At 48.8% G+C, this 16,518-nt stretch overlaps 1 protein-coding gene across 3 annotated transcripts in view; it reads left to right on the forward strand.

Moving 5' to 3' along the window:
* LOC134206954 (Ca(2+)/calmodulin-responsive adenylate cyclase) overlaps positions 1–14,455 on the forward strand; it is a 210,915-nt gene extending 196,460 nt beyond the window's left edge. For 2 of the 3 annotated variants that reach the window (XM_062682695.1, XM_062682696.1), the window contains exons 7-13: positions 9,354–9,620; positions 9,677–9,874; positions 9,955–10,208; positions 10,265–10,619; positions 10,683–13,006; positions 13,068–13,750; positions 13,813–14,455. In XM_062682695.1, coding sequence (XP_062538679.1) covers positions 9,354–9,620; positions 9,677–9,874; positions 9,955–10,208; positions 10,265–10,619; positions 10,683–13,006; positions 13,068–13,750; positions 13,813–14,198 — 4,467 coding nt within the window. In that variant the 3' untranslated portion in view covers positions 14,199–14,455. The remainder of the gene's footprint in view (positions 1–9,353; positions 9,621–9,676; positions 9,875–9,954; positions 10,209–10,264; positions 10,620–10,682; positions 13,007–13,067; positions 13,751–13,812) is intronic. The other variant, XM_062682697.1, reaches the window with a different exon arrangement.
* The last annotated feature ends 2,063 nt before the right edge of the window (positions 14,456–16,518 follow it).

Below are 16,518 nucleotides of genomic sequence, written 5' to 3' on the forward strand. Positions count from 1 at the left end.
ATAAAGTGAATCACGACATACTGCTTGCAAAACCTGAAAAAATGGGATGCTCTACAACATTCTGCAACTGGCTTCGATCATATCTAGTGCAACGTCAAGTGACCGTCATCATTGGAGATCACTCATCCCACTGTTTTTCGAACGGATCCGGAGTCCTCCAAGGAAGCACGCTGGGTCCATTGTTGTTTTCGCTCTTCGTGAATGACGTAACATTAATCCTGCAGCATGAGAGCCTGGCTGCTACGTAATAAACTTTCATCTCTCTGCCGAAACCGTGGTTTTCGATTATCGCAGGTACAACTTTACAACGTGTGAATCATGTTAAAGATCTAAGCTAACCTTCAGACGTCATTTTTCAATTACGATCGACAGAGCGAATCGCCAGCTTGTTTTTATTTTTAAAATCTCAAATGAATTCCGCGATCCTTTATGCTACAAAGCCTTATACTGCTCATTTGTACGCTCTCAGCTCGAATTATGCTTCTGCTATCTGGAATCTATATCAAGCTGTTTGGACTGCTCGGTTTGATGTTGTGCAACGCAAGTTCGTACAATATGCCCTACGCCATCTCCCATGGACGGACCCGCTGAATTTATCACCGTATGCTAATCGCTGTAGTCTGCTGGGGCCAGATACTCTTGAAAAGCGGATAAATGTGACGCAAGCCGTTTTCATCGCAAAACTTCTGTTATCCGAGTACGATGTGCCAGATTTGTTGACAAAATTCCATTGTATGCACCCTCGCGATCCCTTCGACCTCAAGATTTGCTCTTCAAAGAAAGGCATAACACCAATTATGCTGCCAATAGCTGCTTTGTCGCTATGATCCGCCATTTCAACGAGGTGTCGGACCAATTCGACTTCAACATCAGTTCATCCGCGTTTCGTTAACGGCTAAACAGACATTTTATCAACTGACCTTTAGTTTTAAGTTTTCATGTAGACGACACAGTCAGATGAAACAAGCGAAATAAATAAATCACCACTTTCAATTCATTGGTTTGAAGGAATATGATTAATTTATCGACTTGTCATTTTTCTTTGCATATATCTATTGAAATAATTTGGAAATTTTAATTTTAAAACAAAGCACAACATCCTTCCATGACTGCTTTTCATGCGAAATTGAACAAAGAACCAATGATACTTTCATTTGGTCACCCGAGATAGAAAAAGGCACTTTGCTCTCTGTCTTATGACGATCACGACCTTTTGCAGTACTGATTTTGATACTAAAATTTGATTCTCAACATATCGCCTTCCCAGTCACAAACAGTAACAAAACCAAATCAGAACCTTGAGAAACTTTCACGTGGATGCCACTGATGCCATCCATGCCAATGAATATTTGTAGCATCTCCCTCCGACGCGCGTTCGTGATTCTCCTACGGATGGCAACTTTCTGGCGTCGCAAAGCGGTTAATTTGCACTTTGAACAATAGTCTTCACACAACAACCTTCCCTTGTATAAAGTGGCGGCCCTGGAAAGAACCAATTTATTGGTCCTGCAACAAAACCAGATCCATAACCATGCAAGAAGTTTTCAGTGGAGTGCCGCTGACGCCGACGATATCCACTCGATAGTTTGCCGCTAAAGCGTTACACATGCAGAAACCACCGCCATCGAGGCTGGGACCGCTATCAAGCCATCGTTCTATGCGCTCTCCGTTACCGCTCTCCGTGACCACTCACCGTGGATCATCGTTAAGAAATGACGCGCGAGCTTTCATACCCGGAGAAAATGAAACGGTGAAAACGGTCAAAAGACCCGTAACTTACATCATTCTGATGTCCGTGTTAGGAATGCATGAACGGCATTGGTTGGTTCTGATATATTTACTGGGTAGGACAAGAATTGAAATTTTCAATAGTTTATCGTAAATAATCAAAAGCTTCGATGAAACTGGCAAATTGTTGGAGAGTTTTCAAGTCGATTGATATATAAATCTTGAAAATCCATCGAAAGATAAAGGCTCTATTAACGTTCAAAATCTCACATGATTTCGTGACGGTTCCCAATTTTAGATTCTGATTTGAAACCCAGTACCTTCGGGTAATACGTTGTCCAACGTCAAAAAAATATTACGATTCAAGTACGAGCCATTGAAGACGGCCTTACAGTTGAGCTCGAAATACGTATCTGTAGATACTACAACGTGGTGTAGTTAAATGCAATAGTACTAAACTCGTCTTATGACAGGAACTTTTTAGGGCTATGGGTCTTCGAAGTTGCGAAGCCGCATTTCGAAGTTCTTCGGCGGAGACGAGTTAGCCTAGGGCTGAAAGTCTCCTTAATAAAGATAATAAAAAAAGTTCTTCGGAACAGTTCTGATTGCTGTCTGGTCTTGTTTTCAAACAGTTTAATTCGTCTTTTGGGTCCAATGGGTCTAATGATCGCCTATCGACCATTCAAACTCTCATCCATTCTCATTCCGTTCTGGAAAACTTTCGAATAAAAACATCGTAAAGCGGCAAATACCACACAAAATCATGCAAAACCTTAACAACATGTTCTATAAACCAACCATCCATACGAACAAAAACCCCACTCCCTCCCGTATGTCTATCATGCCAGGTGCTGCACTTGCAACGTATGCTCCACGCCAGCCCCTACCAGGCACACCTGGCGGCCACTGCCGCCGCTGCAACTGGCGCCGGCGCCATCGGAGAATGCACCGGTCTGATGGCGGCCGGAGCCCGAGCCGCCCATGGAGGCGGCGATGCCGCCGGCGACTCCTCTCCGTACGATACGGATTCCGGTGGCACCACGTTCAAAGTGAGGACACGGTTTGCTTGGTTTTTGTTTTTTTCTCTCTCTCTTCTACTCTTATTGTTTTTCGTTCTCTTTTTATTGCATTTTTCTACTTCTTCAAACTCTTCATGGCTTACTATGTATGCGTTACTTTTATTCCAATCGTTCCATTGTTTTGTGTTTTGTTTACCAGTTTTAGACTCGTATGAAAACAAACCGAAACCCGAAGCTTTTCTCCATTTTCGCTTTCCTCCTTTGGTTGAAGTTGTCTGAAATTTTCCATCGACCGAAAGTGGTTTCATTCTTTCACCGGGCGACGCGCGCGTGCTTGGGAAATGTTTTTCTTTCGTGACGTTGTTATGCTCATCCGCACACCACAAGCACAATCCCATGCACAACAACACGAAAAGCACTTACTTCTCTGGTTGTGACAATTAATGCAGCACCACCCTCCGCCTCCTTCAAGAGAAAAAGCATCCGGCGCCTCCTCCCTTTGCACCACCCATTCAGCGCACAGCCCACTCATTTGCTCGCCCATGTCGCTCGGAGCTTAGTTGAATGCTCGCCACCGCCATCGCGCCGGCTGACTGACTAAGGTTGCTTCAGCATCACACATTTGGTATGTTTTCTTTTCATTTTTTTTGACGTACCGCAGATATGAGAGTTTGTACTAAGATTAACATCGCCACAAGTGAGTAGGTACAAGTTGTGTTGAAGGAAGCCGGATTGAGAGTGCTTCAGAATCATTGCGAGCATTATGTTACTTTGTATGTTTATTGTTCTTGCTGTTGGATGTCGTTATGCACTTAGAGAAAGTAGATTTTGTCACTTGTGTCCTGTATTTGACGGAAAAGTGTTTCATTACTTCGAATCTTTTGGTCGAGAGTAACAGAAAAGAGGCATATGGAGGTGATTTCCTCCAATTTGTTGAAGTCGTCTGTGGCAGTTTTTACACAAATAAAGTAAAATACGTAGGCATTTACATTTTTCGAAAAGGATAATGATCTTCAAATAACGAGTAGTTAGTTAGAATCCTGAATTCGGAATTACTGAGAAAACAACCAAAGCTAATTTTGTATCGATGAGAAGGCATTCAAATAGATGGAGACGCATGGTACTGCAAATGAGCAGAAACCGTTTGATATGATACGTTCAATTTTGATTTTGTTTTTATCAAAAATACATTTGAGTTTAATTTTACATTCAAGTCCATTCCGAAGGAACTCCATCGGAGATTCCGCAGGAGCTCCATCTGGGACAGCAAGGAGGTCCATTCGAGATTCCTCCGAAACTCTATTAGAGATTACAACAGAACTTCATCAAAAAATCTGACGGAACTCCATCGGAGATTCCGAAAGAACTCCATCGGAGATTCCGAAGGAACTCCATCGGAGATTCCGAAGGAACTCCATCGGAGATTCCGAAGGAACTCCATCGGAGATTCCGAAGGAACTCCATCGGAGATTCCGAAGGAACTCCATCGGAGATTCCGAAGGAACTCCATCGGAGATTCCGAAGGAACTCCATCGGAGATTCCGAAGGAACTCCATCGGAGATTCCGAAGGAACTCCATCGGAGATTCCGAAGGAACTCCATCGGAGATTCCGAAGGAACTCCATCGGAGATTCCGCAGGAACTCCATCGGAGATTCCGCAGGAACTCCATCGAAGATTCCGAAGGAACTTCATTGGAGATTCCGAAGGAACTTCATTGGAGATTCCGAAGGAACTCCATCGGAGATTCCGAAGGAACTCCACCGGAGATTCCGAAAGAACTCCATCGGAGATTCCGAAGGAACTCCATCGGAGATTCCGAAGGAACTCCATCGGAGATTCCGAAGGAACTCCATCGGAGATTCCGGAGGAACTCCATCGGAGATTCCGGAGGAACTCCATCGGAGATTCCGGAGGAACTCCATCGGAGATTCCGGAGGAACTCCATCGGAGATTCCGGAGGAACTCCATCGGAGATTCCGGAGGAACTCCATCGGAGATTCCGGAGGAACTCCATCGGAGATACCGGAGGAACTCCATCGGAGATTCCGGAGAACTCCATCGGAGATTCCGGAGGAACTCCATCGGAGATTCCGGAGGAACTCCATCGGAGATTCCGGAGGAACTCCATCGGAGATTCCGGAGGAACTCCATCGGAGATTCCGGAGGAACTCCATCGGAGATTCCGGAGGAACTCCATCGGAGATTCCGTAGGAACTCCATCGGAGATTCCGTAGGAACTCCATCGGAGATTCCGGAGGAACTCCATCGGAGATTCCGGAGGAACTCCATCGGAGATTCCGGAGGAACTCCATCGGAGATTCCGGAGGAACTCCATCGGAGATTCCGGAGGAACTCCATCGGAGATTCCGGAGGAACTCCATCGGAGATTCGGAGGAACTCCATCGGAGATTCCGGAGGAACTCCATCGGAGATTCGGAGGAACTCCATCGGAGATTCCGGAGGAACTCCATCGGAGATTCCGGAGGAACTCCATCGGAGATTCCGGAGGAACTCCATCGGAGATTCCGGAGGAACTCCATCGGAGATTCCGGAGGAACTCCATCGGAGATTCCGGAGGAACTCCATCGGAGATTCCGGAGGAACTCCATCGGAGATTCCGGAGGAACTCCATCGGAGATTCCGGAGGAACTCCATCGGAGATTCCGGAGGAACTCCATCGGAGATTCCGGAGGAACTCCATCGGAGATTCCGGAGGAACTCCAACGGAGATTCCGGAGGAACTCCAACGGAGATTCCGGAGGAACTCCATCGGAGATTCCGGAGGAACTCCATCGGAGATTCCGGAGGAACTCCATCGGAGATTCCAGAGGAACTCCATCGGAGATTCCGGAGGAACTCCATCGGAGATTCCGGAGGAACTCCATCGGAGATTCCGGAGGAACTCCATCGGAGATTCCGGAGGAACTCCATCGGAGATTCCGGAGGAACTCCATCGGAGATTCCGCAGGAACTCCTTCGAAGATTATGGAGGAACTACTTCGAAGATTCCGGAGGAACTCCTTCGAAGATTCCGGAGGAACTCCATCGAAGATTCCGTAGGAACTCCATCGGAGATTCCGTAGGAACTCCATCGGAGATTCCGTAGGAACTCCATCGGAGATTCCGTAGGAACTCCATCGGAGATTCCGTAGGAACTCCATCGGAGATTCCGTAGGAACTCCATCGGAGATTCCGTAGGAACTCCATCGAATATTCCGAAGGAACTCCACCGAAGATTCCGAAGGAACTCCACCGAAGATTCCGAAGGAACTCCACCGGAGATTCCGAAGGAACTTTACCGGAGATTCCGATAGAACTCCATCGGAGATTCCGAAGGAACTCCATCGGAGATTCCGCAGGAACTCCACCGGAGATTCCGCAGGAGCTCCATCGGAGATTCCGCAGGAGCTCCATCGGAGATTCCGCAGGAGCTCCACCGGAGATTCCGCAGGAGCTCCACCGGAGATTCCGCAGGAGCTCCACCGGAGATTCCGCAGGAACTCCATCGGAGATTCCGCAGGAACTCCATCGGAGATTCCGCAGGAACTCCATCGGAGATTCCGCAGGAACTCCATCGGAGATTCCGCAGGAACTCCATCGGAGATTCCGCAGGAACTCCATCGGAGATTCCGCAGGAACTCCATCGGAGATTCCGCAGGAACTCCATCGGAGATTCCGCAGGAACTCCATCGAAGATTCCGCAGGAACTCCATCGGAAATTCCGCAGGAACTCCATCGGAGATTCCGCAGGAACTCCATCGGAGATTCCGCAGGAACTCCATCGGAGATTCCGCAGGAACTCCATCGGAGATTCCGCAGGAACTCCATCGGAGATTCCGCAGGAACTCCATCGGAGATTCCGCAGGAGCTCCATCGGAGATTCCGCAGGAGCTCCATCGGAGATTCCGCAGGAGCTCCATCGGAGATTCCGCAGGAGCTCCATCGGAGATTCCGCAGGAGCTCCATCGGAGATTCCGCAGGAGCTCCATCGGAGATTCCGCAGGAGCTCCATCGGAGATTCCGCAGGAGCTCCATCGGAGATTCCGCAGTAGCTCCATCGAAGATTCCGTCGGAGCTCCATCGGAGATTCCGCAGGAGCTCCATCGGGGATTCCGCAGGAGCTCCATCGGGGATTCCGCAGGAGCTCCATCGGGGATTCCGCAGGAGCTCCATCGGAGATTCCGCAGGAGCTCCATCGGAGATTCCGCAGGAGCTCCATCGGGGATTCCGCAGGAGCTCCATCGGGGATTCCGCAGGAGCTCCATCGGAGATTCCGCAGGAGCTCCATCGGAGATTCCGCAGGAGCTCCATCGGAGATTCCGCAGGAGCTCCATCGGAGATTCCGCAGGAGCTCCATCGGAGATTCCGCAGGAGCTCCATCGGAGATTCCGCAGGAGCTCCATCGGAGATTCCGCAGGAGCTCCATCGGAGATTCCGCAGGAGCTCCATCGGAGATTCCGCAGGAGCTCCATCGGAGATTCCGCAGGAGCTCCATCGGATATTCCGCAGGAGCTCCATCGGATATTCCGCAGAAACTCCATCGGAGATTCCGAAGGAACTCCATCGGAGATTCCGAAGGAACTCCATCGGAGCTTCCGGAGGAACTCCATCGGAGCTTCCGGAGGAACTCCATCGGAGCTTCCGGAGGAACTCCATCGGAGCTTCCGGAGGAACTCCATCAGAGCTTCGGCAGGAGCTCCATCGGAGCTTCCGGAGGAGCTCCATCGGAGCTTCCGGAGGAACTCCATCGGAGCTTCCGGAGGAGCTCCATCGGAGCTTCCGGAGGAACTCCATCGGAGCTTCCGGAGGAACTCCATCGGAGCTTCCGGAGGAACTCCATCGGAGCTTCCGGAGGAACTCCATCGGAGCTTCCGGAGGAACTCCATCGGAGATTCCGAAGGAACTCCATCGGAGCTTCCGGAGGAACTCCATCGGAGCTTCCGGAGGAACTCCATCGGAGCTTCCGGAGGAACTCCATCGGAGCTTCCGGAGGAACTCGACCGGAGCTTCGGCAGGAGCTCCATCGGAGATTTCGAAGCAACTCCATCGGAGCTTCCGGAGGAACTACAGTGAAGCTTCCGGAGGAACAACAGTGGAGCTTCCGGAGGAACTCCATCGGAGCTTACGGAGGAACTCCATCGGAGCTTACTGAGGAACTCCATCGGAGTTTATGGAGGAACTCCATCGGAGCTTATGGAGGAACTCCATCGGAGCTTATGGAGGAACTCAACCGCAGATTCTACAGAAACTTCACCGGAGATTCCACAGGAACTCCCTCGGAAACTCCGCAGGAACTCCACTGCAGATTCCACAGAAACTCCATCGGAGCTTCCAGGAACTCCATCGGAGCTTCCGAGGAACTCCATCGGAGCTTCCGGAGGAACTCCACCGGAGCTTCCGGAGGAACTCCCCCGGAGCTTCCGGAGGACCTCCACCGGAGCTTCCGGAGGAACTCCACCGGAGCTTCCTGAAGGAACTCCACCGGAGCTTCCGGAGGAACTCCACCGAACTTCCGGAGGAACTCCACCGGAGCTTCTGGAGGAACTCCACCGGAGCTTCTGGAGGAACTCCACCGGAGCTTCTGGAGGAACTCCACCGGAGCTTCTGGAGGAACTCCACTGGAGCTTCTGGAGGATTTCCACCGGAGCTTCTAGAGAAACTCCACTGGAGCTTCCGGAGGAACTTCGCCGGAGCTTCCGGAGGAACTCCACCGGAGATTCCGGAGGAACTTCACCGGAGATTCCGGAGGAACTCCACCGGAGTTTCCGGAGGAACTTCAATGGAGATTCCGAAAGAACTCTATCGGAGATTCCGAAAGAACTCCATCGGAGATTCCGAAAGAGACCCATTGGAGATTCCGAAGAAACTCCACCGCAGATTCCGAAGGAACTCCATCGGAGATTCCGAAAGAACTCCATCGGAGATTCCGAATGAACTCGTTTTATTGTACAAAGCTCTTACGGATATTCCGACGAATCTCCAACGGAGAATTGGACGAGACACCAACAGAGATCTGTAGCAGTTATTCTTGATAATTTTGAGTCCCTGTTGGAGCGAATATTCAGCGTAGCTTCCGACGAATGTTCAATGGAAGTTCCTACAAACGAATCTGTAACAGAATTTCCTCCGGCTCTCCACTCTTCGTTGACCTCAGATTTTGATATTTCTAAAGCTATTTCTAAAGCTACTTAGGCTCAACAGGTGATCTACGCGTAATCGATTCTCAAAATATTTCCCAGCGGTTCTTGACAATCGTCCAAAAGACTTTACATGCATGTATCTAAATGAACGTGTGCAAATCGCATGCATGAAAACGTTAACAATAGTCATCCCATCAGTGCACCAAATGAAAGCGCACTCATACTGTTCGTGCATTCGTTAGCTCCATCTGGAATGGCAAGCGATCGTCATCAAGCTTCGATATCTTAACACGATTTCTTAAGCCTGCTTGTAGTTATTTTCCTCTATGTTTAAATCAACGTTTCGTAGCTTTGATTTGCGCTCTAGTTGTAGCACATAAATACATCCGTAGTTTCCATAAAAAACATAATTTCAAGCGTAGGAAATCCGTCTCACTTTCCCCCCTAATCTCGACCGATTCTAGAACAAGGTCACGGACAAGTTCAAGCGGCCGTTCAAGAAGCGCCACTCCAGCGTGTACCACCAGCCATCGAACCGGGTCAACAAGTTCCTGTCGCAGGCCATCGAAGCCCGCAGCGTCGACCGGGAGAAGTCCGTTCACGTCAAACGGATCTCGTTGCAGTTCCGCGAGAAGGACAAGGAACGTCAGTACCACCAGGATTTTGATCTGGGCTTTACCACGGCCATGGGTTGCAGCTTGCTGCTGTTGATACTCAGCGCTGGATTGCAGGTGGGTGTTGTTGGGGTGCGGTTTGAAAGGGTTTTCGAAATAATTCGTTTGCGTAGATTTCAGCGTTACCACGTACCTTGATACTGTTGCTGCTGTTTTTGACGGCGTTCATTTGGATCAGCTCGATCCTGATGCTGCTGTTGGCCGTAAGACTGAAGTGGATCTTCTGGGATCTGTCGCAGAGTTTCTCGCTCCGTTTGGCGATTACCGTGTTTACGATCGTGCTGCTCTACTCGGTCGGGCAGGTCAATGTGGTGAGTGATTTCGTCTACGTTTAACATTCGTGTTTTTTTGTTGGTGAGACTAACATCGAGTGTGTTGACCCTTGTTCCAGTTTACCTGCCTGTCGGACCATCCCTGCACTACTAACTTTACGACGAAAGCCGTGGATCCGTTCCAACACGTGGATCCGGCGGCAGCTTCGGCGTCGTCCTCGATGTCGGTATCGCACGAGACGTACGTACCCTTTTCGGAGGATTCCGTGCAGTCACCTCCCGGAGTCAACTACGCTCACCGGAAGTGCGCCCTACCGCAGTACATTTCCCTGTCGGCGGCTTTCTCCTTTTTGACTGTGTCGATTTTCCTGAGGTATTCAATAGATTGTGATCCTTCGTAACCTCCGCCATAATCGTCATATATTTTAGGCTTCCGATAATGGTGAAAACGTTCCTAGTGATGCTGATGGGCATTATGTACTGCTTGTTCATCGAACTGTCGCACACGAATATCTTTGACTGTTACGATCAACGGGTCGAGTCGGCCATTCCGTTGCACACGATCTCACTGGCGAGGATCATCATCTTTATGATTGCGATCTTGGCCCACGGGCGGCAGGTTGAGTGGACCGCTCGGTTGGACTTTCTGTGGCAGCTGCAGGCTTCGCAGGAGAAGAAGGAGATGTCGGTGCTGCAGCAGTCCAATCGGCGGATCTTGTACAATCTGCTGCCGTCGCACGTGGCCTCGCACTTCCTGGACAACCACTTCAGCCGGAACAACATGGTGAGTAGTCGCCGGCTTGCAGTGTGTTGGTTTGTTTAAGAACAGCCCCAGTCTAATTCACAGGGAACTCTTGGTGGCAATCAGGACCTGTACCATCAAAGCTACTGCAAGGTGGGCGTGATCTTCGCCAGTGTGCCAAACTTTCACGAGTTCTATACGGAACTGGATGGGTCCAACCAGGGCGTGGAGTGTCTGCGGCTGTTGAACGAGATTATCGCAGACTTTGACGAGCTGCTTTGTGAGGAACGGTTTCAGGCGATCGATAAGATCAAGACGGTGGGCAGCACATACATGGCTGCTGTGGGATTGATCCCGGAGTTCAAGATGCTCCCGAACGACCAGGGTTCGACGCGGAAGTTAATGACGGCGTTGATCGACTTCGTGAAGGCTATGCGGGTCACGCTGAAGAACATCAATGAGAACTCGTATAACAACTTCATGCTGAGAGTTGGCGTGAACGTTGGACCAGTGGTAGCCGGAGTGATTGGGGCGAGAAAGCCACAGTACGATATCTGGGGAAATACGGTTAATGTGGCCAGTAGAATGGATTCGACGGGTATTCCTGGATATACGCAGGTGACGCAGGAGGTGATCGACAGCCTTCAGGGTAGTCACTTCGAATTCCGATGTCGGGGTCAGATTAAAGTTAAGGGTAAGGGTGACATGGTGACGTATTTCCTGTGCGAACAGAACGAAAATATGTTGAATGGTGCTGGCGCCATGGGAGGCGCAGGAACGCGAGAGCGTCAGACGCCGGTTCCAAACATTATCTCGAACTACCAGACGGACAGTTTCCATCACATGAATATTGCTCAGCCTCAGGGTTGCTTCCAAGCGCAGGCTCCAGTCATTCAACCGCAGAGTTATTACATGAAACGGACAGACATGGACAGTGGGAGTATGAAAAATACCAAATGGCAATTAGGGAATGATAGTTTCTCGAAGAAAGAGAGTTACAACTTCCTGGAGAGCCCAAACTTACTGCATCAACAAACTGCGGTTGGGCAGCATCATTTTCAACAACAGCAACAGCAAGCTCAGCAGCACCAACTACAGCAGCAAGCTCATATGAAGATTGCTTACAAACACAACAACATCAACAATAATCACATTAGTGCTGGTTACCATGGCAACCACCACAGTCAACCAACCAACCAGATAAGTAACAACAACAACAATAACTACAACAAACGAAATGACTATCTCCATGGCAACGGCTCGGTAGTTGGGCAGCACCAACCAAGCTACAACATCCGAGAAAACTTTAACATCATCGAAAATCCTAACGTAAAAGAAACAGACGAGAACAATTTCAATAAACTTAACCACAGTGGACACAAAGTCCGGAACAACAAAAACCATCACCACCATCATCATCATCGACACGATCCCGGTGCTGTAAACGTCAGCCACAATCCCAGCAATCGGTACGTTACTGCTTCAGAGAACGAACCCCTGCTGGGCACGGGAATGATAGGCAATGCCATTATCAAACCCATCCAGCAAATCCAACAAATTCCTAAATACGAACCTCCCCGTTACGCCACCGGAAGTTCTGCCTTCCCCCTTCAACAACCGATGAACAACAATACCAGTTATAATTTCCCCGCAGTCCCCAGCTATCATCAGCAGCAGGCACCACCCCCGCATCTGGTCCGACAGCACCAGCTGTACCAGCAGCAACAGCACCAGCAGCAACAACTCCTCAAACAGTACATCAAACCCTTGCCCAAACTTCCTCATGAATACGACGAATCGCGAGAAATGTCCTCCACAGATGATCTCAGCTCTCGACCGCACTCCCCCTCGGTTTCGTCTTCCGATGAAAGCTACTCCAAAACCACCGAAGGCGAAGAGCTGGACGGTCACTCGCCTCTCCCAGCACGAACCTCATACCCCAACAACTTCAACAACCCTCTCCAGTATCTCTACCCGGGTGACATACAGGTGGACCCGACCTCCCCTCCAAAGCTCAGTCCAATAGATTTCGCCAACATGAAAGATTTCGAGGTAACCACAACGGCGGAAACCAAATCATCGGTGAACCCGAACAAGGGCGAATCGTGCAATAGCTTCGAGTTCCATGACAAACCCGCTCCCGTAACGACAGCTCAACCCCTTCAACCTCCGTCGAACTTCCCCAAATCGCCCTTCGAACGGGAGCTGCAACGACGGCTGGCTGAATCGCAGTCGCGTCCGATGCTGGCTGCCGCCGCTGGCAATGGCAACAACAACTACGACCACCAACCGGATCTACCATCGGCGCGGAGGGACTCCGCAGAAAAGATCAAGAACGTCAACAACTTACTACTGGCGAAGCATCCCGGAACGCTTGAGGCGATCAAGGAAGCCACCCGGAACAAAAACCCCTCCGAGTCCAGTCACATGTCAGTATTGCGTCAATTGTAATCTATATGTTCACACTAATCAAATGTTCATTCTTTGCAGGCAAACCTCCGACACGGAATCGTGCGAAATCATCCACGACTACCGATCGACGGCGTCCGGCGCCGGTGGCGGACGGTCCGATTCTGCGGACCGTCGGCATCAGCACCACCATCACCGGCAGCACCATCACCACGGACTGGCGCAGTCCCCTCGGATGCACCCCCGAAGCCATCACCACAAGTACAATGCGCCCAGTACGAAAAAGTCCTCCAACGAGACGTCGTCCAACATCGAAGCGGACGAGGACCTGCGGCTGTCGAACGAAGCGGTTTATCGGGGCCGGGGACGGGACTCGGACGACATGCTCGACGACGACGAACCGGACGAAGAGGATGTGGAAGAGGAGGAAGAGTCGGAGGACGACGACGATGATGACGATGACGACGACGAAGAGGATGAACACGAACGAGAACCTAGACGGAACGCGGTCCGAAGGGGGCTGAGTGCTGCAGGCGGGGAGCGATCCCGCACTGGAAGCTGTGATGCCACGAGAAACTACATCTCGGACGAGTTGAAGTACGGTGCAGGACACTCGCGGGAACGCGAACGAGACCTCAGTCATCACAGCCACAGCCATCACAACAATAGCCATAGCTCGCACCACAACCACCAGTCGCTGGATTCGAATCCGGTGGAGAGCCAGTCCGAGTGGAGCGACGACGACTGTCGGGAGGAGGCGACCGGTAAACACGCCAGAAAACAATTCCACACCTAATCCATTTTAACTAATTTTCACTTATTTTAGGTGGCGCCGAAAGCACCGGCTACATCACGGACGAGCCCGGTCTGGAGAACATCTCGCTGCTGAACGAGGCCGGTCTGACGGACGCGGAGGGTGCCCTCTCGGACGTCAACTCCCTGTACAACGCACCGGACGTGGACGACACCTCGATATCGTCCCGGGCCAGCAGCCGCCTGTTGAGTTTGGACTCGCTGAGCGGCCTGTACGACTGTGATCTGGACTCGAAGCACGAGATGGCCATCGTGAGCGCGTCGCACAAGATTAGTAGTAAGTTTGGACCAAGCCATGGCGGCGGAAGTGGCAGCTCGGCGACGGCCGGAGCGTCGTCGTCGGCGGCGGTTACGACGGCGAGTGTTGGAACGGAAACGGTGGGCACTAGCACCGGGTGAGGTTTGTGCAGTGCCGGTGGAACGGACCCCACTTCCAGTGGACCGACTTCCGTTGGCCAGAGCAGCGTCGGGGAGGATGAACAGCAGGACTCGGTCGGTACCATCAGTGCCGGCGCAGGGACTACGGCGACGAGTGGGATGTAAATATAGACGTTAAGAGCGGCGTGGAAGCGGATTGCGATTGTGGCGTTTCATTAGTCGCTTTTCGCTTTTGTTGATTGTGTTAAATAGAAGCGCTGTTCGCTAACTAAAATGCATTTGAAGGGATATATTTGCTGCGATCTATAGGGAAAATGGCTTACGGGTTGAGATATTGTTCGATACTGGTCTCATGGTTACATGCAAAGTGACAATTCGACGTCTAGCTATGGTTCCTGAAGACAATAGAAGAAGCGAAGATCGCCAGCTGCTACAGAGAATCATGGAAATTACACCCGGTATGGTATCCCTAGCAACACACATGTTCCACATAAGTTACTGAAACCCATATGTGACCAGATTTAGTCACAATCAAGTTGATGCAACAATTTTTGTCCATTTTCTGCTGCCCGGGATAGGAAATGAAGTACCTATAATGGAAGCAACTTATTCTTGATTTTTGAATTTTCTATTCTCCAAACCAGTAATTTTTGTCTGATTTTTTTTTATAGCGTTTTAGAGTCATTTCAATTCTCATTTCCCATATCATGTCATGTCAAGTTTCCATGTTTCTACTTTTTCTCAAGTTTTTACTAGGAGGCAGCACTGATGAAGGAGTCGCCCCCATTTCTGTTGTTGAGTTGAACGTTGATAATTATGCGCAATATTAAAGCAATGAGTGGTTTCACATCGTGGCAACTTTAAAAAAATATTCAAATTCATGATAATAATTTCGGAATTTTCCAGAAAATTTTGAAACATTCCTTTTCTGCATTCTTGGACTTTCGAATTCTCATGAATCAAAAATTATTAACACGATTATCTTTTCACAGAATTGAGAGAATCCTATCTCGCTTTGCCAACAATCAGTTTCTCAGCTATTCTTCTCAAAAGTTTCAAAAATCTACATTTTTTCAAAAAAATGTCCAGTCTTTTTTTTTTTAATATTTTTTATGATTCTCGGAAACCTTATCATGAATTTCCGAGAAACCTTTTTTAGATTCCAAGGAAATCTTTTCAAATGTCAAAGGAATCCATTTTCACATTATTTCTCGAGTACTCCTTTCATGAACTTCGCAGGCATTGTTTCTTAATCCTGCTTAGGATTTTTTTTCCCAAAATTATTCACAATCGACTGGAATTCATTTTTAGATTCTTATGAATGGGGGCGGCCAATGCCGGAGTAAGTTTAAAAATAGCTACTGATCTTGAGTGACGCACGATCCAACAGAGGATAGCACACATCACTCAATGAATTTTGACATTTCAGCGGGTCGTCCACTCGAACAAAAGTTCATTTTCCTTTAATTATTCGACCCGCTCGAACGTCATAATTTCTTCAGAACTTCATTTTACGTTGATCTACAACAGGGTGTTTGTTAATTATCCGTACAAAACAGGTTCATAATTATTTTTTGAACAAATAAAAAAACAGCTTGCATTGCATGTTATTATAATTGGATTACATGAATTAAGCTGAATTTGTTCACTTCAAAACGACCCTTGTATCCCGAGTTATAAACCTTCGACCCTGTCGGATAAACGCACGTTTCTATACAGAAAGTTTCCAGACATTTTCGACGAATTCATAGAAGAGAAGAAGGCGAGGGTGGAAAATTTATTTTTAATGCAAAACGTGATCAAACTCGATGGTTCTCCCATACTAAAATCCAAGATGGCTGAATCGTAAATTTGGCAGATTGAAACACCTAGTTTTGTATTCATCTTGGACCATACTGAATAATAAATTCAATTCAAATCCGGTGGCAATTATTTTGTATTCGAAAAGAAAAGCGAAAAAGTATTCACAAAGACTAAAAGTTTTTTTCCTAAATAAAATGACTCCCGGAATATCTGTTACAGCCTGCTTAGTTGTTATACCCATAGAGCTACTGATTCAGTCTATTTTTGTCTGTTTTTGCTCTGCAGAAGCAAACTGTCAGAATCTGTACGGGTAATTTGCAAACATCCTGTACAGTAGCCGTTCGATAACTGCAAAATGTTTACTTTGCAGTTAACGAATGCCGTTCGATAACTGCAACGCATTCTAGACGGTGCATGCAGTAAAAGTGCATCTAAATGTGCAGCGCAATGCAACTGTCATTGAGTCTGACATCAGTTTGAAGTTTAACGGTCCGATAACTGCAAAACTGTTGCAACTATCGAATTACAGGTTAAAAGC

Source organism: Armigeres subalbatus, chromosome 1 (assembly GCF_024139115.2).
Source record: "Armigeres subalbatus isolate Guangzhou_Male chromosome 1, GZ_Asu_2, whole genome shotgun sequence".
Classification (NCBI taxonomy): domain Eukaryota; kingdom Metazoa; phylum Arthropoda; class Insecta; order Diptera; family Culicidae; genus Armigeres; species Armigeres subalbatus.